Genomic DNA, 21832 nt, shown 5'->3' on the forward strand with positions numbered 1-21832 from the left:
GCCATTCTTCTCCAGTTCCATGGTGAACTTGATATTAGGATGGCATGAGTTAAGATGTTCAAGAAACTCATTGAGCCTGTCCATCCCATGTGGCCAGATCACGAAGGTGTCATCCACATACCTAAAGAAGCATGTGGGTTTAAATGTGGGTGTCTCAAATGCCCTCTCCTCAAAACTCTCCATAAACATGTTGGCAACCACAGGGGACAGTGGGCTGCCCATAGCTACACCTTCAGTTTGCTCGTAATATTGGTTTCTGTACAGGAAATACATGGATGTCAGTGTATGACTGAACAGGTCCAACAGAGCACCGTCAAATTTCTCTGCAATCAGTTCTAGTGAGTCCTTCAGTGGGACCCTGGTGAAGAGCGATACCACATCAAAAGACATGGAGATGGAAAACGAGCCCCTGACGGACTGCCAGGAGCACCAGACCGAAGATGGAACACCCAGAAGTGGGACTGGTGGGCGCGGACCGCAGAGGGAACACCTAGAACCGCAGCGGACGGAAAACGGAGCAGCAACGCTCCAGCAGGTCGCAGGGAATGGGCGTGGACCACAGAGGAAGCGCCTGCAGCCGTTGGTGGAGGGGAAGGCCATAGGCATAAATACTGGACCAGGTCCACTTGAGGAGCAGTCTCAGGTCGCACCTGATGAAGGTTACGAGCTACGTGACCGAAATATCGTGCAAGTACGACGCTGATATCTGGCAGAACACCCGACAACCCAAGATGTCAAAAACTAATAGTGTCACCTGCTATTGACTGCAGTGTCTGGCACCTGAGGTAGCATAGTAATAATTCAATAGTGAATAAAATGCAGGGAAAGCCTTAGCTGATTCTCTAGCTGGTTGTTGCTGTGGTAACATTCCTGTAAAAAAAGTAGTGGTCAGGTAACTGTTATTCTGATTCATGGTGCATTGCCTTCAGAGACCTTCAAGGCTATCTGGAATGTAGACAGAACAGTACCTGTGGGAGTGAAGTTGTTTTGGAGGGCATGGTTTAATCATAATTTTAGGGATATTAGTCAGACTTCACATTATTTCTAGCTCAACTCTAACTAAGGTCATCTGCAAGCTCATCTTCTGCTCAGTTTAGAGCAAATATTCTCAATAAGACAAATCAGAGTGGAAGCAGGAAATGGGAGAATGGTATAGGGTAGTTGGTAATTAAGTCTTATGCAGCCTTCTGTGTATCAGAAAATATGACTCGCTAGAATTATATGGAAGAATGATTTTTGCAGTCTCACATTTATGATTTTTTGTAAATTTGTGGTACTTTTGCACTGTTTTGAAGTAGTTATTAACGAGTGATGAAATTTTGGTTGCAGTATCCTAGTGATGGGTAACATAGCTTTGATTCTATGACAGACTGTAGCCAACAGTGCTTTTTTACAATAAATGTTAATGTTTCTAGTGCTACTGCAGTCCATTAAAAAATTATTTGTTCTAAACAGAATTATATCACAATTTAACATCATTGGCGACTGAGAATCAGATATTGGGTCATCTCAACTATGCAGCAGTGTTTGACAGTAGTTACCAGCCCACACTTAAATAGTAGGTTACTCATGTTTTAGCTGTTAAGCAGATTATACACTGAACTGTAGGTTTCCGTATTACTGCCTGGATAACTCATCTCAAAGGTAGTTTGGAGGAAGGCAAAGGCATACCACCATCAACTGGACCATGCCTAGTAAAGTGGTGTTCAAACCAATCTTCGAATACAGTTTTAATTTATTATGCTGCTGTGAACATATGAAAGGTTACTGCTGTGATGATTGGCAACTAATTCTGTGAGGTGACAATGTTGCAGTGGGGTTATGAATCAATATATCAATATTTTAATAGGGTCATGCTGTTTACCAATTGTGTTGCATACAATTTTTGTTCTTAATGTATTTGTCACACTTTAAAAAGCTGCTCACTTGAGTGGAAATCTTTTTGATTCCTTATCCTTTTCATATTTTTCTTACTGTTTTGGATCTCCTTTGCAATGCAGTTTTTTTTTTTAGCTCTACTTATTACACATGGCCTAAATTACCATAGTATGCTTTCAGATATGAAAGTTGTGTGTCCATATTCTCAGTCTGTAGTCCGCTCATTAATTCACCACAAATTATATTCCAGGCAGACTATATGAACTAATTGTATTGTAATGCTTTTGATTACAGATTTGCTCATACTGGCTGTTTTACTTTACATTTCAATGAGAGAGAGATGTTGTGGGCAGATAATGCTCTGTGATGCTGATCCTGCCTATTGTTGATAGCAGTGGAACTTTAAAGGTAGGTACATACCTTGTTAGGATCTTTATATCGTTACTGGAACATTGGCCGATGATGAGAGCTATGTATGACTGCCAGAGTGATGTGTACCAGGGCTTGACTCAGCTGCAATCATATGGCCAGTCCTTTGTAATCTTGGAGACAGGTCGCCAGTGACCTCCCTCTGTAAGGCCAAAGGAATATTGAATTGACAATTCTTCCCATTCCATATGTGAACAATGCCTAAAGTGATTGTGTGTTGTTCAAGGACTGTAATTGTTACATCTCTCTCTCTCTTTGGCGCAGATTGCAGTAGCCCTGGTTCACTCCCTGGTTGTTGTGATTTTGCTTTAGTAATCTGATGGCCTATTGACCACACTGAACTAAATTGGTAACTTAGTTGACACTACTCATCAGGTAACAATATGTAATACAAAGTGTTTATGAAAACACTGTTCAATAAAAGGATTTGCAAATTTTAAAATTTAATATTAATCAGATAAATATCATTGAATGGTGAAAGATCTTCGTTAATCATGTAAAAACACATTTTTCTGCTATAGTTGGCGTCACAGATGATGGCAGTAGAGTTCAGGCATGGTATCTACACCTATGAATTCTTAGAAAGCCAACGAGTGTCCAGTAGTGTTCTGAGCACTCTGCTGTGTCATACCCAGTGCGAGCATTTAACATGATTGTAGCATGTTATTTAGTGATTTCTTTTATTTCATTTGTTGTGAATTGTCATGGCTGATGGTGGTAAGTGACAAATTCCACACAAGCAAGTGAGACGTAATTTGTAGCATACATGACTACATAAAGTGCAAGAATTGTGGGGAGGTGTGTGTTGGTACTACAAAAAGAACTGTCAAAAACAATTTGAAGAGCACAAGGGCAATTGCAGAAGAGGGGAGATTGACAGATCAGCTGTTGCGGAACATCCTTTACGGCCAGGAGACCACCACATTCACTTTGATAGGACTAAAGTACAGGCAGCCCCAAGCAGATACCACAAAATACTATACAGAGAGGCTATAGAGGTTGTGGAACATCCCAGAAATTTCAATAGGAAGGAGGAGGGTGTGAAATTGAATGGAAATTTTTATTCTGGTTCTGAAGATGATGTACCAGTCTTTCCCCAAGGGATGATAGTAACAGTGGACGATAGCAGTCTACAGTGGCCAGTTGCATGCACATAATCAAAACATGATGCCATGCCACTGCACGGGAGCTTACGGAAGTGGAATTTTGCTGTAGTCAGTAGTGGGCCGTGTTGTGAATCTGACCTTCAACAAAGCTGCAATCCCCTTTGAAAATGTCCTCTGCAGATGGGGACGAAACGTCAGGTATTAGTGCAGTTCCTTTGAGCACAGCATAATAGCCCGGAATATTTTATTGTGGCAATTCCAGCCGTGAAAGTTTAAATTTTACAATAAAGTGCAAAGCACATATATGAACATACCGCATCTGCAACTTAGAGCAGGCAACTATGCAATCAGTCAGTTTCTTGACCTGTGTGAACCACTGTCATTCACGCATTAGACTAAAGGCCATTCCTCTTTTTGTGAGATCAAAATAATGGGTTTGAGAAAAACTGCAACTGTAGCTAAATCTTTTGTCGCTTTAGTTGAAAGTAAGGATACATCCAGGGGATGGCTTTTTATTTATTTATTCACTCATTCATTTCTCCTTTAACCATTTGACCCAACAATAAGACAGATTAGGTGCATCACAGTAATAATGTATACAGATACCTCCCAGAGGGTTCACACTACTTCAGTAAGTTTGTGTGTGGCGTACATGGGGCCTCCTTTCTTTCCTGTGCCATTTTCCCTCTCCACCTCCTTCCCCTCTGTGTTCTTACTTACGTCAACATGGCTATCCCTCTGGTTTACTGTATTTCTTGCAGTTTTTTCCTTTTCATCCTTCCAGTTGGCATTTTTGGTCTGCCTGTGGACTTTGACCTCCACTTCATTTTTCTCTCTGTAGTGTGAGCCATTTGGGGAAGAAATTCTGCACTCAGATCTATGATGTGGATGCCTCTCCTCCCCTTCCTTCCCCCTCTACTTTCCCCATTGTAGCTCCCCTCCACCCTGCTAAGTCACCAGCACTTGTAGCCAGTCCATGTGGTGGACCTGTTATGTACCCATCTGGCTATGCCCCTGACAACAGAGATCACACCTCTCTTACATGAGCTGCTGCCTCCCCATTTATGCATAGGAGTGGTTGCTCATTATTCCGAAGCATCGGAACTCGTAACAGCCACTGTGCCGGTTGGCCCTTGATGTGGGTGCGTGGTGTCCATGGGGAGACTCCGTTAATCCATCTCTTTGGTTGGTAATGGATCATTGAATGCTGTTCCTTACGACCCTGCAGCCTTCCATTCCGTAGCTACACACTGTGAGGTGGGACAGGCTCACCAGCTTGGGGTGAAACAATTTCCCAACTACCTGGTCTGGAGACCCATTCACTGCCACAAAGCAGATATTTTATGCGGAAAACGTTGTAGACAAGTTTGGTGAAGTCTCACATTATCATGTGGTAGGGTTCACTGACAATAAAAACTTCTCCTGCAGCCTTTCATGCTTGTGATCATCATGGTGCCATCCCGGTGGTAATTGCTCCTCGTCAGTCTTCAAATATGCTTCAGGGAGTCATTTTTCATAGGGACCTCATCCTTCAAACTGATGAACTCTAGGCAAATCTGGAACGAGGCATTCATTTTGTCCAGCATGTTCAGAAAGGTTTAGGACAGTAACACCAATTCCAGCACATTTATTCCGTCTTTTGAGGGAAATAACCTCCTGGAGAACATCAGGGTTATATGTTATGGGAGTGACGTGAAGCCATACGTCCCACCACCCATCAGGTGTTCACGGTGTTTGCGTTTTGGGCACATCTTCCCACTTTACGGTGGACCCTCTTTGGTGAATGTGGACAGCCACTCTGTGAGGGGAGCCCTTGTGATCTGCTGCCCGTATGTGTCAATTGTCATGACCATCATGCTCCGTGCTCACCAGATTGACAGACTTACAAGAAGGAAAGGGAGATGCAAAAGTATAAGTCCCTTGATAGTTTATCTTACATTAAGGCTCATCATAAATATGACAGACTTCACCCTGTGTCAATGATTTCTACCTTTGCCTCTAGTACATCCTTTCCCCATTGCCCTCTTCCTCACCGTAGTCCTGTCCCCCCTCCTCTCCCCCCACCCCTGTGGTCCTCAGTAAATCCCCTCTAAGTGCCACTCCCCCCCCCCCCCCCCCCCGGCTGGAGAAGTGTCCCACTTCTTCAGTGCCTGCTGGTGATTGGGCTTACTCCACACAGTCCTTGCACCCCGAATGTCCACTGTTCTATTTAAGTTGCAGATATTGCAGAAGCCTGCTCTCCCTCTGTGGCCTGGCCTCCTCGACCTCAGGAAGAAGAAGAAGAAGAAGAAGAAGAAGAAACAAGTCCCAGGACAGCTGCCCACATCCCCACCCATCCCCATGTCCCCAGAGGTGTCGTCTCTCCCCCCCCCCCCCCTCTCTCAACCAGACTCTCATCTTATTTTTAGAAGACACCACATTCTTATTGGTGATAGTGACCCAGTGGTGTGATTAGCTCCAGCCCGTTTATCTCTCATCTTGGTACCCGCTCTGTGCTTATTCAGTGGCACTGTAGTGGATACTACTGTAAACTCCCAGCTCTGCAATACCTTATTCTCTTTTACTCAGTAATGTGTGTGTGTGTTCTTCAGGAATCTCATTTACTTATGTTCACTCACTGACACTTTGTGGATTCTGTGCTTTGTCAGAACCAGGTCGGCCATTTGAGGGCTTCCGGTGGCATTTGCTCATTGGTTCGTATGGATATTGTTGGACATGGATCCCCCTTCATACCACATTGGAAGCAGTTGCCATCTCGGTCCACTTGGACTCTGTGGTCACAGTTTCCATTGTCTGTATCCCTCCTGATAGGACCCCTACACCTGATTCTGTAACTGCCTTCACCCCCCCCCCCTCCCCTTTCCTCCTCCTTTGGGATTTAATGCACATCACCATTCGTGGGGTAGTGCTTTTTTGTCTAATTGAAGACTCCTCATTGACCAATTTCTTGCTGCATGACCTGTGGCTTGTTAATGATGGTTCCCCTACTCATTTTGGTGCTGCATGTGGCACTCTTTGCCATTGATCTTTTGCTCACTTCCCCTCTCCTTATTCCTTCTTTACACTGGCTGCCACACAGTCGCCTCTGTGACAGTGACCACTTTCAATTGATTCTCTCGTTCCCTTCCCACATCCCGATGGCTTTCCATTGTGCTGATTGTCCTCTTTGAGTCATACATGATCAGTCAGATAAGATAATCCACACTGCCGTTCCCTGTGTTCCATGGTGGAACACAGCCATTGCCACCACTGCCAATGATCATCGTCCCCTGGAGCAGCACCAGTCTTCTGCTGGTATTATTACCCTCAAGTCTTCACACCAAAGCCTGATACGTAATCAGGGCAAGCGGACATGTTGAAAATGCTGCGTCTCCTCAGTAGGTTCTTTGGTCCCTTTGTCGCGGGTGTGGACTACACTCCGCATTCTCCAAACAAAATTGTCAGCGGCATTCTTCCACTCTGTGTATTGCCCTTCCAGGTGGACTTAGTACAGATTCATCAGTTCTCATGGAACATCTCGTGACCCATTTTGTGATGGCATCGGTGCTAGCTTCCTATCCAGCTGCCGTTCTCATCCAGAAATAGTGGACAGAAGCTTCCCGCAAATGTTTTACCCTTTGTCAGGCAGAAGCTTACTATGAACCTTTTACTGAATGGAAGCTTCTTCTGAGCTTATTTTCTTCTGACGATTGTCCCTGCCCAGATTCCATCCATAACCATTTGAGTGAACACCTAAGTCCTCTACAATGTCTGTATCTCCCCCAGGTGTTTAACCGTTTTAGTCTACAAAGCATTTTCCCCTCTGTGGGGAGACAGTATTATGGTTTCTGTCCTTAAGTCTGGCAAGGACCCATTGTCTCTTGATAGTTACCAGCCAGTCAGCCTGACCAATTTCCCCTGCAAGTTATTGGAATGTAGGGTGGCTCATTGGCTCAAGTGGGTCCTTAAATTTCACGATCCTTCATCTCTTTACCAGTGTGGTTTTTGGGAGGGGCGGTCTCAGATTGATCATCTGATTCAGTTAGAAATTGCCGTTCAGCATGCCTTTCCTCAGCACTGCCCTTTTTTTATTTTATCCCCCCCCCCCCTCAACATCTGTAAAGTGTAAGACACAGCTTGGTGCCATAACATCCTTATTACACCCCATGAGTGATGTCTTTGTCCCCCCCCCCCCCCCCAAATCCTGATTTTTTTTTTTTCCCCCCGCCAGTTCTTGTCCTACTGGCCATAGAGTTTAGGTTGGCACCATTCTCAACTCGCCACAGACCCACTAAAATGGCATTCCACAGGGCTGCATATGAAGTGTCCTTTTCTCACCACTATTAATTGACTTGTAGTCTCTGCCAGACTGTTGTTCCCCCCCACCGCTCTGTATGTGGATGATATCTGTATTTGGGCTAGCTCCCACTTGCTGGCTCTGCGGAATGACAGCTCCAGCGTGCTACCTGGCCCTCTTCCATGTGGACACTCAGTTTTCAATCCTCTCCCTTTAAGCTGAGGCCAATGCATTTGTCACCGTACCAATGTCGATCCTGGTCTAGAGCTCTACCTCAATGTGCAACACCTGACTGTGATCCCCTAATTCTGTTTCTTGGATCTTCTTTTTGACAAGCTTATGTGGTTGTCCCCTATCCATCCTCTGAAGTTTGGCTGTCTCACATAAACTCTGTGTTCTTCGCTTCCTCGCCCACACTTCTTGGGCGTGGATTGTTTGACCCTTCTTCACCTTTATCTGTCATTAGTACCATCTAGTCTAGACTAGTTGCAAGGTTAAGGATCAGCTGCCCCTTCCGCACTTTTCTTCTTAGACCAGGTTCACCATCGTGCCATTAGTTTCACCACAGGTGCTGATGACACTAGTCCTGTAGATACTCTTCTGGTTGTCACTGGAATCCCTTGCTTTTCCTTTTGGCAATCCCAGCTCCTGGTTCCCTATGCCATCACTACCCTCTTTTTCCCTACTCACCCCTCCTCATCTGTCCTTTTTGCTTATTCAGGCTGTTGGCTGCCCTCAGGTGAGTTTACCAGTTGGAGTCTGCCTTGCTTCTCTCTGCTGTGATTTCCATTTCCCTTCCTTGTACTCTTCCTGACATTCCCTTGCGACCCCCTCCCCCTTCCAGGGTAGTTCCTCGGATCTCTTCTGGGGTCCAGAATCCTCCATCGCTCCAATGATGATCTGTTGTTTGTTCTGAACACACTTACCAAAGTTTCAGGTTGGCATTGTTTTTTGTACCGATGGTTCTAGATCTGCAGATTGTGAGAGGCATGCCTTAACATCATCTGTTGGCACAGAACACCATCTCTTGCATGCCCTGTGTGGGGTGTTTACTGTGGAATGGGTAGCCATCTACAGGGCCCTTTGTTTTATTATGACACTTCCCACCTGAGTTTTATTGTGTACTGACTCAATGAGTGACCTTTGGGCTGTTGCTCAGTGTTCTTACTGCCACCCCATGGTCTGTCATCCACGACATTCTCACAGACCTTACAGGCACTGCTGGCATCTTTGGTAATGAACTTGCTGATTGTCTGGATGGAGGGGTTAGCCACCTAACTACCATTCCCCATGACACCTCTGGGACCAGATTTGCAGCTTTACGTCAAATCGCATTTTGCTCAGTCATAGGCAGACTTTTGGGAGGCTACCACATCTAATAAACTTCACACTATCAAGGAGACTCAAACCCCCCCCCCCCCCAGTCCCCTGCAGGTTAGGATTAGATGAGGATAGGGCAGGATTTTGGCCTTCATGGAGGCATGCCAGCATTCACCGTAACTTTTTTGGGAAGACCCAATCCAGAATTGCAGATTGAGAGTCTAGTGCATGAACACTGTCTTTACCACCTTGCTCCATATGATGTGGAAAGAAAACCATATGTACAAAGTCCACTTGGAGCTTACATTATGCACAATAAGTGTAATCAATGATAAAGAGAACATAAAACTGTTATATTACCTCTCTGAAAAAAATTAACACAAGACACATTATGTTACAGCTCTGAAAAGTATGTGAAATTTAAAAGAACACAAAATCCCCAATATTGGCAAAGTTTTGCAGAAGTTCAAAGTATAGCACGTACTTCAATGTGAGATGCTTCCAATAATTTCCACTATGAAACTATCTCGGAATCTGGCAGAAAATCCAGAGGGATTTTTTGTCATACCTAAAGCACACCATTGGCAAGACGCAATCAATACCTCCACTGCACGATAACAATGGTGAAGTCACTGACGACAGTGCCACTAAAGCATAGTTATTAAACACTTTTTTCTGAAACTCCTTCACCAAAGAAGACAAAGTAAATATTACTAAATTCCAATCAAGAACAACTGCCAAGATGAGAAACACAGCAGTAGATATGCTCGGTGTAGCAAAAAAAACTAAAAAAAAAACTAACTCCGTCTACAGGCCGCAAGCGACCCATCGGGACCATCCGACCGCCGTATCATCCTCAGGTGAGGATGCGGATAGGAGGGGCATGGGGTCAGCACACCGCTCTCCCGGTCGTTATGACGGTTTTCTTTGACCGGAGCCGCTACTATTCGGTCGAGTAGCTCCTCAATTGGCATCACGAGGCTGAGTGCACCCCGAAAAATGGCAACAGCACGTGGCGGCGGGATGGTGACCCATCCAAGCGCCGGCCACGCCCGACAGCGCTTAACTTCGGTGATCTCACGGGAACCGGTGTATCCACTGTGGCAAGGCCGTATGCTCGGTGTAGCAAAGCAGCTTAAATCTTTCAATAAAGGCAAAGCCTCTGGACCAGATAGTATACCATTCAGGTTCCTCTCAGAGTATGCTGATAACATAGCTCCATATTTTAGCAATTATATATAACCATTCGCTCACAGAAACTGCCATACCTAAAGACTGGAAAATTGCTTAAGTCGCACCTATGCCCGAAAAGGGAAATAAGAGTAATCTGCTGAATTACAGGCCCGTATCACTGTCGATTTGCAGTAGGGTTTTCAAACATACTGTTCGAGCATTGTGAATTAGCTTGAAGAAAAAGACTTATTGACACAAAAGTCGGCACGAATTCAGAAAACATTGTTCTTGTGAAACACAACTAGCTCTTTATACTCTGCAAGTAATGAGTGCTATCGACAGGGGACGTCAAATTGATTCCATATTTTTAGATTGCCAGAAGGCTTTAGACAGCATTCCTCACAAGTGTCTTCAAATCAAATTGCATGCCAATAGAATATCACCTCAGTTGTGCGACTGGATAAGCGATTTCCTGTCAGAAAGGTCACTGTTTGTAGTAATAGATGGAAAGTCGTCGAGTAAAACAGAAGTAATATCCAGCATTAAGTCAAATCTTAAGGCTGTAAATTCAACTAAATACTTAGTGACTACAGTTACAAATAACTAAATTGAAACGATCACATAGATAATGTTGTGGGTAGGGCAAACCAAAGACTGCGATTGATTGATAGAACACTTAGAAGGTGCAACAGGTCTACTAAAGAGACAGCTTACACCACACTTTTTACACCCCCAGGTGGGACTGATGGATGACATCGAAAAAGTACAAAGAAGGGCAGTTCGTTTTGTATTATCGTGAAATAGGGGAGATAGTGCCACAGACATGATATGTGAATTGGAGTGGCGGTCATTAAAACAAAGGTGTTTTTTATTGTGACAAGATCTTCTCCTGAAATTTCAATCACTAGTTTTCTCCTCAGATTGTGAAAACATTATGTTGGCACCCACCTACATAGAGGGAAATGATTATCATGATAAAACAGGAGAAATCAGGGCTCACACAGAAAAGTTTGAGTGCTAGCTCTCCCTGTGCGCCGTTAGATAGTGGAATGGTAGAGAGATAGCTTAAAGCTGGTTTGTTGAGCCCTCTGCCAGGCACTTTGTGAATAGCAGAGTAATCATGTAGGTGCAGATGTAGATACACATGAACATGTGCCTATGTTATGTCCATCACAACTTGCTTGCAAATGATTCCGTTCTCTGAAGTGGTGTATTGCACTGCATCTGAAACATCGAAAATGAGAAATGGATACATTCTTGTATGGAGACACATATAGAACAGCAGCATATAGCACAAACAGGGGCTGTGACAAGATTTGAATAAACTTCTCTGTAATGTAAAAATTTTCATTTAATGGTCTGTTATTTTACCCCAAAAGTCCATAAGTTGGACTGGAAGTAACTAAAGCAAGCAGTCTAGTAACCATTGTTTGGTATTCATTCGTTGGCTTCACCATCTCTCAACCTAATTTTTGCCTAAACTGGTCTTGATGTTGGATTGTGCTGCAGATCAGCCAAGTTTTAAGTGGGACTTAATACCATACTCTTGTCGTTGTCGTCGTCGTCGTTGTTGTTGTTGTTTTCAGTCCAGAGACTGGTTTGATGCAGCTCTCCATTCTACTCTATTCTGAGCAAACTTCTTCATCTCAGAGTAACTACTGCAACTTACATCCTTATGAATCTGCTTACTGTATTCATCTCTTGGTTTCCCTCTACAATTTTTACCCTCCCCGCTTCCTTCCGATACTAAATTAGTGATCCCATGATGCCTCAGAACATGTCCTGCCAAATGATCCCTTTTTCTAGTCAAGTTGTGCTACGAATTTCTCTTTCCTCATTATTTACTTGATATACCCATGTGATCTTCAGCATTCTCCTGTAGCACCACATTTTGAAATCTTCTATTCTCTTCGCATCTTAACTATTTATTGCCCATGTTTCACTTCCATACATTGCTACACTTTATACAGATACTTTCAGAAAAGGCTTCCCAACGCTGAAATCTATACTCGATGTAAACAATTCTTTAGAAACGCTTTCTTTGCCTTAGGTGGTCTACATTCTATATCCCCTTTACATCAATGATCATAATTTATTTTGCTCCCCAAACAGCAAAACTGATGTACTTCTTTGTCTCATTTCCTAATCACCGGATTTAACTCAACTGCGTTCCAGTATCCTCATTTTGCTTTTGTTGATGTTCATCTTATCTCCTCCATTCAGGACACTGTCCATTCTGTTCAACTGCTCTTCCACGTCCCTTGCGGTCTCTGACAGAAATACAATGCCATTGGCAAACCTCAGTTTTTATTTCTTCTCCATGGATTTTAAGTCCTACTCCAAATTTTTCATTTGTTTCCTTTACTGCTTGCTCAATATACAGGTTGAATACATAAGGGGATAGGCTGCAATACTGTTTCACTCCCTTCTCAACTACTGCTTCCCTTTCATGCTCCTCGACTCTTATAACCATCTGGTTTCTGTACAAATTGTAGATAGCCGTTCGCTCCCTGTATTTGATCCTTGCCACCTTCAGAATTTGAGAGTATTCCAGTCAACATTGTCAAAGTTTTCTCTAAGCCTACAAATGTTAAAAATGTAAGTTTGCCTTTCCTTAACCTATCTTCTTAGATAAGTCGTAGGGTCAGTGTTGCCTCAAGTGTTCCAACATTTCTGCAGAATCCAAATTGATCTTCCCCGAGGTTGGCTTCTACCAGTTTTCCACTCGGCTGTAAAGAATTTGTGTTAGTATTTTGTAGCTGTGACTTATTAAACTGATAGTTCGATAATTTTCACACCAACTGATAGTTTGGTAATTCACACCTCTCACCACCTGCTTTCTTTGGGATTGGAATTGCTATATTCTTCTTGAAGTCTGAGTGTATTTTGCCTGTCTCTTACATCCTGCTCACCAGATAGTTGGGTTTTGTCATGGCTGGCTCTCCCAAGGCTGTTAGTAGTTCTGATGGAATGTCTACTCCCAGGGCCTTGTTTGGACTTGTCTTTCATTGCTCTATGAAATTCTTCAAACACAATATAAAGTTCTTCACACAGTGTCACATCTCCCATTTCATTTTCATCTACGTTCTCTTCAATTTCTATAATATTGCCATCCAAGTACATTGCCCTTGTATAGACCCTCAATATGCTCCTTCCACCTTCTGCTTTCCCTTCTTTGCTTAGGATTGGTTTTCATCTCAGCTCTTCATATTCATACAGGTGTTTCTCTTTTCTCCAAAGGTCTCTTTAATTTTCCTGTAGGCAGCATCTATTTTACCCCTAGTGACATATGCCTCTACAACCTTAAATTTGTCCTCTAGCCATCTCTGCTTAGCCATTTTGCACTTCCTGTCGATTTCATTTTTGAGACGTTTGTATTCCTTTTCAGAGAATGAAAGTTGTCACTCGCCATATAGCAGAGATGCTGAGTCGCAATAGGCACAACAAAAAGATTCACACAATTATAGCTTTCAGCCATTAAGGTCTTTGTCAGCAGTAGACACACAGGCACACATACACACGCTCGTGCAAACGCAACTTGGCCGTTCATGTGGACAGACAGCTTGTTGGTTGTCATGCCTACATAGAATGAAGCACAGTGGTTGCAGCTTAGCTTGTAAATCACATGACTGGTTTCACAGGTAGCCCAGCCTTTGATGGGATAGGTGATGTTAGTGACTGGACTGGAGTAGGTGGTGGTAGGATGTATGGGACAGGTCCATTACAGGGGTATGAGCCATGAGATAAGGGATTGGGAGCAGGGGTTGTGTAGGTTCGGTGGACGACAGAATACCACGGTAGGAGGGGTGGGAAGGATAGTCGGCAGGACATTTCTCATTTCAGGGCATGACGAGAGGTAATTGAAACCCTGGTGGAGAATGTAATTCAGTTGCTCCAGTCCCGGATGGTACTGAATTAAGAGGGGAATACTCCTCTGTGACCAGATTGTGGGACTTTGGGAGGTGGTGGCAGACTAGAAATATAAGGCACAGGAGATTTGTTTTTGTTAAAGGATGGGAGGATAATTACGGTTAGTGAAGGCTTCAGTGAGATCCTCGGTATATTTTGAGAGGGACTGCTCATCACTGCAGATGCGACGACCACTGGTGGCTAGGCTATACGGAAGGGACTTCTTGGTATGGAATGGGTGGCAGCTGTCGAAGTGGAAGTATTGCTGGTGGTTAGTAGGTTTGACATGGACGGAAGTACTGATGTAGACATCTCTGAGGTGGAGGTCTGAGTAGGACCAGATGAAGCAAATGGGGGAGAAGTTGTTAAGGTTCTGGAGGAATGTGGATAAGGTGTCCTCACCTTCAATCCAGATAGCAAAGGTGTCATCAATGAATCTGAACCAGATGAGGAGTTTAGGGTTCTAGGTTTTTAGGAAGGATTCCTCTGGATGGCCCTTGAATAGGTTAGCATAGGATGGTGCCATGCAGATGCCCGTAGCCGTACTGTGGATTTGTTTGTAGGTAATGCCTTCAAAGGAGAAGTAATTGTGGGTGAGGATATAGTTTGTCATGGAGACCGACAAACTGTGGCCAAAAAACAAGTTGACCACCCTGTTGCTGAACACGCTGCCAAACATGATATCCCTCAGCTCAATGACATCTTCACAGCCTGTGCCATATGGATCCTTCCCACCAACACCAGCTTTTCTGAATTGCACAGGTGGGAACTTTCCCTGCAATACATCCTACGTTCCCATAAACCCTCCTGGCCTCAACCTTCGTTAGTTGCTGTCCTTACTCATCCAGCCCCCTCCCTGTTCCAATTCTAGCACTACACAGCTGTCATTTCACCGCCACACCCAGTCTTTTAATTTCTTTTATATCTCTCCTTTCCGCTACTTACCCCCCCCCCCCCCCCCGCCTCCGCACCTTCTCTCCTGCCCTCCGTCTAAACTGCAACACTTCACGGTTAGCCACTCCCACCATACTATCCCTCCCCCACCCCAGTCTCCTCGTTACCCCCAGGCTGTTGCCACTCCCATCATGCACTGGTGCTGCTGCTCGCAGTGTGGTTTCTTCTGAGACTTCAGGTGTGTGTGTGTGTGTGTGTGTGTGTGTGTGTGTTTTTGTTGTGCCCATTGCGACTCAGCATCTCTGCTATATGGGGAGTGGCAACTCCCCTTCTCTGGTATTGTTACAGTCCATCCTACATTTTCCTATGTTTTATTCCTTTTCACCTGCTTCATTTACTAAGTTTTTATATTTTCTCCTTTCATAAATTAAATTCAACATTTCTTCTGTTACCCAAGGATTTCTACTACCTCCTCATTATTTTACCTACTTGATTCTCTGTTGCCTTCACGGTTTCATTTTTCAAAGCTACCCATGCTGCTTCTACGGTATTTCTTTCCCCCGTTCTTGTCAGTTGTTCCCGAACACTCTTTCTAAAACACACAACCACCTCTGTCTGTTTCAGTTTATACAGGTCCAATCTCCTTAAATTCCTACTTTTTGCAATTTCTTTAGTTTTAATCTAAAATTCATAACCAATAGATTGTGGTCAGTCTACATCTGCCCCTTGGAAATGTCTTAAGATTTAAAACCTGGTTCTGTCTTGCCAGTAATCTATCTGAAACGGAACGTGTCTCCGAGCCTCTTCAAAGTATACAATCTTCTTTCGTGATTCTTAAAGTGTTTGCTATGATTAAGCTATGCTCTGTGCAAAATTCTACCAGGCGGCTTCTTCTTTCCATCCTTACACCCCCCCCCCCCTCCCCTGCCCCAGTCCATATTCACCTACTACTTTTCCTGCTATGAAGTTCCAGTCCCCAGTCTCCCTTCACTCTCTGAATAATTTTTCTCTAGCCATCAAAAAATTTTGGTTTTGTTAAAGTAGTTCTCATTCACAGTATAATTAAAATTATCCGGGCTGTTATGCCGTGGTCAGTTGATGAATTCTGTGTCAATTCCCAACGTTTCGTCCCAGTCTGTGGGAGACGTCTTCAAGGGGGACTGTAGCTAATAATTTCAATAGAAAGGAGGAGGGCATGAAATTAAATGGCATATGGATGCTGGTGTTAAAGATGATGTGCACCACACGTCCACTACTGGGTGATGGCAACGGCGATTGATGACAACGGACAGCGGCCAATTGCACTGACTTTTTTAAAACACGTGACTTTACGCTGCGGCGTGTAAGCGCACGGATGCGGGATTTAGCGGCAGTCAGTGGTGAGCCTGTGGGTGTGTTGGACCTTCCATTGAGCTACAGACCGCCTTGAAGATGTCTCCCGCAGACGGGGACGGAACATTGGGAGTTGACACAGAATTCATCAACCGACCACGGCATAAAAGCTCGGATAATTATAATGGACATGACATTTCCGGCCGTGACAGTCTAAATTTTAGTATAGTTAAAAGCACATGTTCATCCATGGTGGATTTTGCCATTACCATTTATTAAAAATCTAGCACTGCCTTCACCAATGGCCCACACCTTATAGCTAGGAAAGTTCAGCCACAGTTGGGGGACTTCGTTTCCTAAGCCTGCTTGTTGCTAGTGAGTTGCTTAATAAAGGTTTCTAAGCATTTCTGAAACAGATTCTGAAGCTGTTCAAGAGTTATTGGTGGCACATGAAGAGTGGTGATACTGTGCCGATCGGGGATACTCCATGTATATTTTCGAACTGGCCAGTGAAAAATTGAAGGCCAAATGACGCATTGAATTTCTAACGGTATTATTCTGCTCAAATGAAGTTTCACAAACATTGCCAATCCTTCATCTGTTGTTCTTGCATTCAACTGGTTGCAGTGTTAAAACCATAAATTATTGGGCATCAGTTGTTCTGATATTGTGGTAAAAAATGACAAGAAGGCCCCTGACAACCTTTTCACTGTAATTATATTCAAATCAGTTGGCATAAGCTGGTGATATTCTCTCATTACAGCAACTCTGAGCCATAGAAAACCTTTGTAGAAGCTCTGGCTGATTCACTTTGGGCCATCTCGGCAAAAATTCAGATTTATTAGTTTTGCTCACAGAATTTGAATAAATAGAATGTCAGGATTCTGTTTTCCTTTGGAAGTGGTAGACCGATCTTGTGCAGCCAGTCATTTCATAGTTCCTCAAATTCTAACCTGCTCACTTTCCATGACTTGTTGCAAAAATGTTCCACTCAGTATTTACACCAAAATCTTTGTGGTGGTAGCACAGATTGGTGCAACTTTTGTAGTGGGATGCAGACCCATAGCTTGCCCAGCTTTTTCACCTTTTCAGTAGACTCAGGTTTTATGAAAGGTGTGGACTGCAACTGCATCATATCGTAAGCCCGTCTCACACGGAGCAAGGTTGTTTGCGAGATGGCGTGCATGCCTGCCGACTTGCTGGGAAAGGAGCTGGCTATCTTCCATGCCGAAGCTCTCCCACTGTGCAAGATCAGCAGCTAGTTGTGTTGTTATCGGCTGCATGTTTTATCGAACGAAGATGGCTGCTTGAGGTACAAATGTTCAGAGCAAACTGGCGTTACTACCTGTTTTGGTGCTAAATGATGCAGTAATGCATGCTAATGAGAGAAGAAGAAAGAAAGAAAGAATGGATGAAAAACTGGATTAAGAGGAGAATCGCTGGAAAAGGTGTGCTCTCCATGCTTCATAAAGAGTTGAGTTTAGTTCGCGTAACACCTACTTTTGTTTGAAAAGTATCACAATTTCATTACTGTTCGACTTTATAAATATACCAATAATGACTGTTATATAAGACTTTATTTTATAAGATGGAGGATCGTACATCCTTCGCAAATTTTACATGAATGCATGTATTGGTATTTGAAGAACTGCTTTGTTTGGTTTTGCCTCTGATTCAGAAGAAAGACAAGGTGATGCATCAGGCAATTACGGCCCGGGAAAGGTAAGTGCATTATTATATGTTCGAAAGAGAAAGTTAATTTTTATTTATAATCCATTGTAATTTTACGATCAATCTGAGACATGTTTAATATGCATCTCTAGGCTTGCTGTTACACTGAGTTTCCTAGCGACCGGAAACACTTACAAATATTTGGCCTATTCTACACGAATAGCGAACAACACGCTCTCCCGAATGATACCAGAGATTTTGACGGCCATAACAAGAGAGTTTGGAGATAATGCGATACAGGTAAGCCCAAGATAAATGCTATAAGTATTTGCTATGATTTTCTTCGTGGTATGGCACGACTTCCCACCGCACCTCACAACAGCAGAAAAGCTACTATCAATAAAGGCTTCCCACGTCTGACGTCACAAACGAAACGGCTCATGATTGGCCAACGCAGGTAGCATGCAGGGAACCTTACAAGAAAAATAGCACCTGACCTATCCTGGAAATCTTACAATGTTCCCAGCAAGGTAGCCCACTAGCAGACGACGGAGCCCGCAAGGTAGCAATTGCGTGAGCCAGCAAGGAAACTTACAGCGAATCTTGCTCTGTGTGAGACGGGCTTTAGGCTGAAAGAAAAATTCTCCGCAGTATTAAGCAGAGCAATTACTTCACCAGACTGAAGATTTTGCGTCACTGATTTTTAAAACAGTAGTGAATCGTCGGGTGCGTAATCTGTTTGGATACACTGTTTGTACTCAAGATTTTTCGGATAATGGCCCTAGATTAGTAAAATGTGAATAAAGTGCATTTCTTTCAGCACAACTCGCACTCGAAGCTGCATGAAAGCTTTTGGTTTACTACAGCTAAAATCTATCAAAAATGTGTATAGTGGAAGCTTGTTAACACTTTTTTGAACTGATTGCAGATTTTGAATGTCATAAGCAGGAATACTTACTACCAGAAATACTTCATTTGGTAGTGATTAGATTTTTTACATCAGTGAAAATGTGGTGTTATGGGTACCATTTTTGGGATCTCTTAATGCCACACTTCCTGACATGGTGTGGCAGTAAAGTTAATTCAGAATGCACCTTTTCGAGATCACTTCAGAATATTGAACCCAGAAACTCAAATTTACATGTTAATATATAAGAAGCAAAAAGTCTTAAATTTGGGAACATTGTCCAAATCTAACATATCGGATGCGTACACTTCTGCCATCAGCCAACTGGTATGCAGAAGAGTCATGTGACCGGAGAGTGCACCCTTTAGTATCCGAAGTACGTACCTGGCATGTGACAAAAAATGAAAATATAATAAAATTGAAACTTCTATTACTCTTCTAAAACTAACAAATAGGATTCATTTAGTGTGTTTCAATTAGAGAATCGCTACTGGTAATTGAATATAGCTTGCCATTTCACCAACTATGAGTAAATTGTACATCTTGCTAGCCTAACTGTGTGGTAGCACAATAACATACAGTGCGCTGTCCTATCTATGGAAAGGTTTCAAAACATGACAATAGTAGACTGTTCCTTTTGTCCTATCTTAACATTACGGCAGGTGCACGGACTTTCATAACATGAGCGGGCATGCGTTGTATGTACTACACGTGTAAAAGAAAACTGCCTTTATGTTAACAGGTACTACTTATAAAATCCGAGGTTATAACCCCTCTCATTGTAGAATGGGTACAAGCCAGCGTTTTCTGTGCAAGGAACTTCCTATATTTTTTCAGGCATATTATGTCATGGTAAAGTAGATGACAGTGGGTTGTACAATTCGGAGGAAAGAACACTACTACATATAATGTATTGTAGGGCTGCTTTGCACACTGGTCAGTAAAAAGGGTGATTCCCCCCCCCCCCATTTCTAACATGGAATCTTGCTCTCCAGACAAGCAAGAATCATTTGAATATAGTTATTATCCATGCACTTGCTTGAGACATATGGATATGTCTGCATATTTTAAAGAATTGGGGGACTCTTCAGCCTTTCCAGTTGCTAGTGGCACCAACTTTTCTCTCCCACTTTCATTAAAACATGATAAAATAGTTTCTCTATTAAATTTTCTCCTCAACCCAATTAGTAGGATGCTGTTGGAGCTAGTATATTCTATATGAACTACTTTTGAGACTCACTTCTACCATAACAGACAATCTGTATAACTTGCAAAGTTGCCAGCACTGAATAGAGCCGTCTCCCTGCATATGTTTGCACTACGCAGCCATGAACGTCCTATTCCCACAACTCTTGGTGACAAAAAATTGCAGCTGCCATGCATGTTACTAATGCAGACACAGACAAGAACAACAATCTTGTCTTCTTCCACAATGATTTTTAGAATATAGGTCAATGAACATGAGCTACAAAGTTAATAAAAAAAAATTTGTATGTTGTAGAAAAAAATGTTGGTAACGTCCCCCCACTGCCCCCCCCCCCTTAGTTTTTGAAGTGGAAGGTGATGCAACAACCATTAACTACTAGCTATTGCAACAAAATGAGAGCACAGTTTTCTCAAGTTCATAATTATATTTATATTATCCCTCCACACTTCACCCATTTTTTGTGGTGGTAATGCTGTTGTTTTGCTGTCTTTCTTTGCAGCTTCCTGTTTCTCCTGCTGCTGCTGCTGCTGCTGCTGCTGCAGTTTGAGGTACCTCTTGTGGAACCTAAAGTCAAAAATTTACTGGTTTCAGATGCCAGTGACTAAAGATGAATGGTGTGCAACAGAAACTGTGTTTAGCCACTCTCCCCGTCCCCCATCATATGCATCTGTGGATGGTAAGCATATTGTTCTACAGTGCCTTGCTGCTAGTGGAAGCTAATATTAAAATTATTAAGAGACATTTTGCATTGTGTTACTTGTTATTGTTGATGCAAATTACAACTTCTTATGTGCAGATAATGGCTGCCAAGGCAGAATTTCAGATGGAGGTGTCTTTAATAATGCATTTAGAAGTAGAGTTCAGGTGGAGAAGAAAACTAAACTTCCCACAGGAATGTTTACCTGGAGGGACAAAGCCATGACCTTCTGCATTCAGGGCAAATGAAGACCTTCCATTGCAAGAAAACATGAAGCCCTTTCCAGGGAAGTACAACCAGGGATCAAATAAGAGTGTCTTTAACTATCTACTGTCTACGGTGAGGATGGTTGTGAGAAAAACATTTGGTATTATGGCCTCAGTATTTCGTGTGTTCTGTAAACTAACCAGAGAAGCCACAAACCATCACTGTCAGCTGTTTGTTTATGCAGTTTTTTGAGGAGGAATGCAGAGTGAGGGGCTGTTACAGCCTGCCAGCTAACTTGGATTTGTAATTACTTAAGGGGCTCCGGAATGCCCTATACTTGCAATGTTAAAATAACTCTTATAAATTAAATCTTTCCTCACAAAGTATTTGAGGTAGGAAGTTGAACTTTTTAGATTATTTATTGGAATATGGGCTACAACTTAACACAGGGATTTTACAAAATTTTAGTTCAGTTATTAAAGATGATTATTTTTCAATTGTAATGAAAATTCACAACATTTTTTGCAATTTTTTACTTATATATTCAAAAATATACAGTTTTTTGGAAAAAGGCTGTGTTAAATTATGCAGAAGGTACTGTGTAACATTTGCTGAAAGTTTGAAACAAATATGTTTGGAAGATCCTTAGAAAACATGTAATTAGTATGAGAAAATAAGTTTTGGGAATCGAGCGACAAAGATTGGATTAACTTTTTAGTGCATTCCAGGTCCATAGGATGGATTATCTTCATCCTCTGCAAACTCCTCCTCCAGCTTCCTCTTGTTCCTCCTCCTGTTTACTCTTGCTTGTATTTCTAGACTCTTT

General features: G+C 42.9%; 1 protein-coding gene and 1 non-coding gene across 9 annotated transcripts in view; both read left to right on the forward strand.

Moving 5' to 3' along the window:
* Positions 1-21514, forward strand: part of LOC126260004 (uncharacterized) — a 30552-nt gene extending 9038 nt beyond the window's left edge. For 4 of the 8 annotated variants that reach the window (XM_049957162.1, XM_049957160.1, XM_049957159.1 and 1 more), the window contains exons 2-6: positions 2173-2286; positions 17996-18039; positions 18141-18288; positions 20694-20778; positions 20899-21514. In XM_049957162.1, coding sequence (XP_049813119.1) covers positions 2245-2286; positions 17996-18039; positions 18141-18288; positions 20694-20778; positions 20899-21047 — 468 coding nt within the window. In that variant the 5' untranslated portion in view covers positions 2173-2244 and the 3' untranslated portion in view covers positions 21048-21514. Of the gene's footprint in view, positions 1-2172; positions 2287-17995; positions 18040-18140; positions 18289-20601; positions 20779-20898 lie in introns of all 8 variants that reach the window. The other 4 variants (XR_007546589.1, XR_007546588.1, XR_007546590.1 and 1 more) reach the window with 2 other exon arrangements.
* On the forward strand, positions 2334-2632 carry LOC126261402 (small nucleolar RNA U85). The gene has a single exon (XR_007546704.1). It is a non-coding gene; the product is annotated as a small nucleolar RNA U85 (small nucleolar RNA).
* Positions 21515-21832: the final 318 nt, after the last annotated feature.

Source organism: Schistocerca nitens, chromosome 5 (genome assembly GCF_023898315.1).
Source record: "Schistocerca nitens isolate TAMUIC-IGC-003100 chromosome 5, iqSchNite1.1, whole genome shotgun sequence".
NCBI classification, from domain to species: Eukaryota; Metazoa; Arthropoda; class Insecta; order Orthoptera; family Acrididae; genus Schistocerca; species Schistocerca nitens.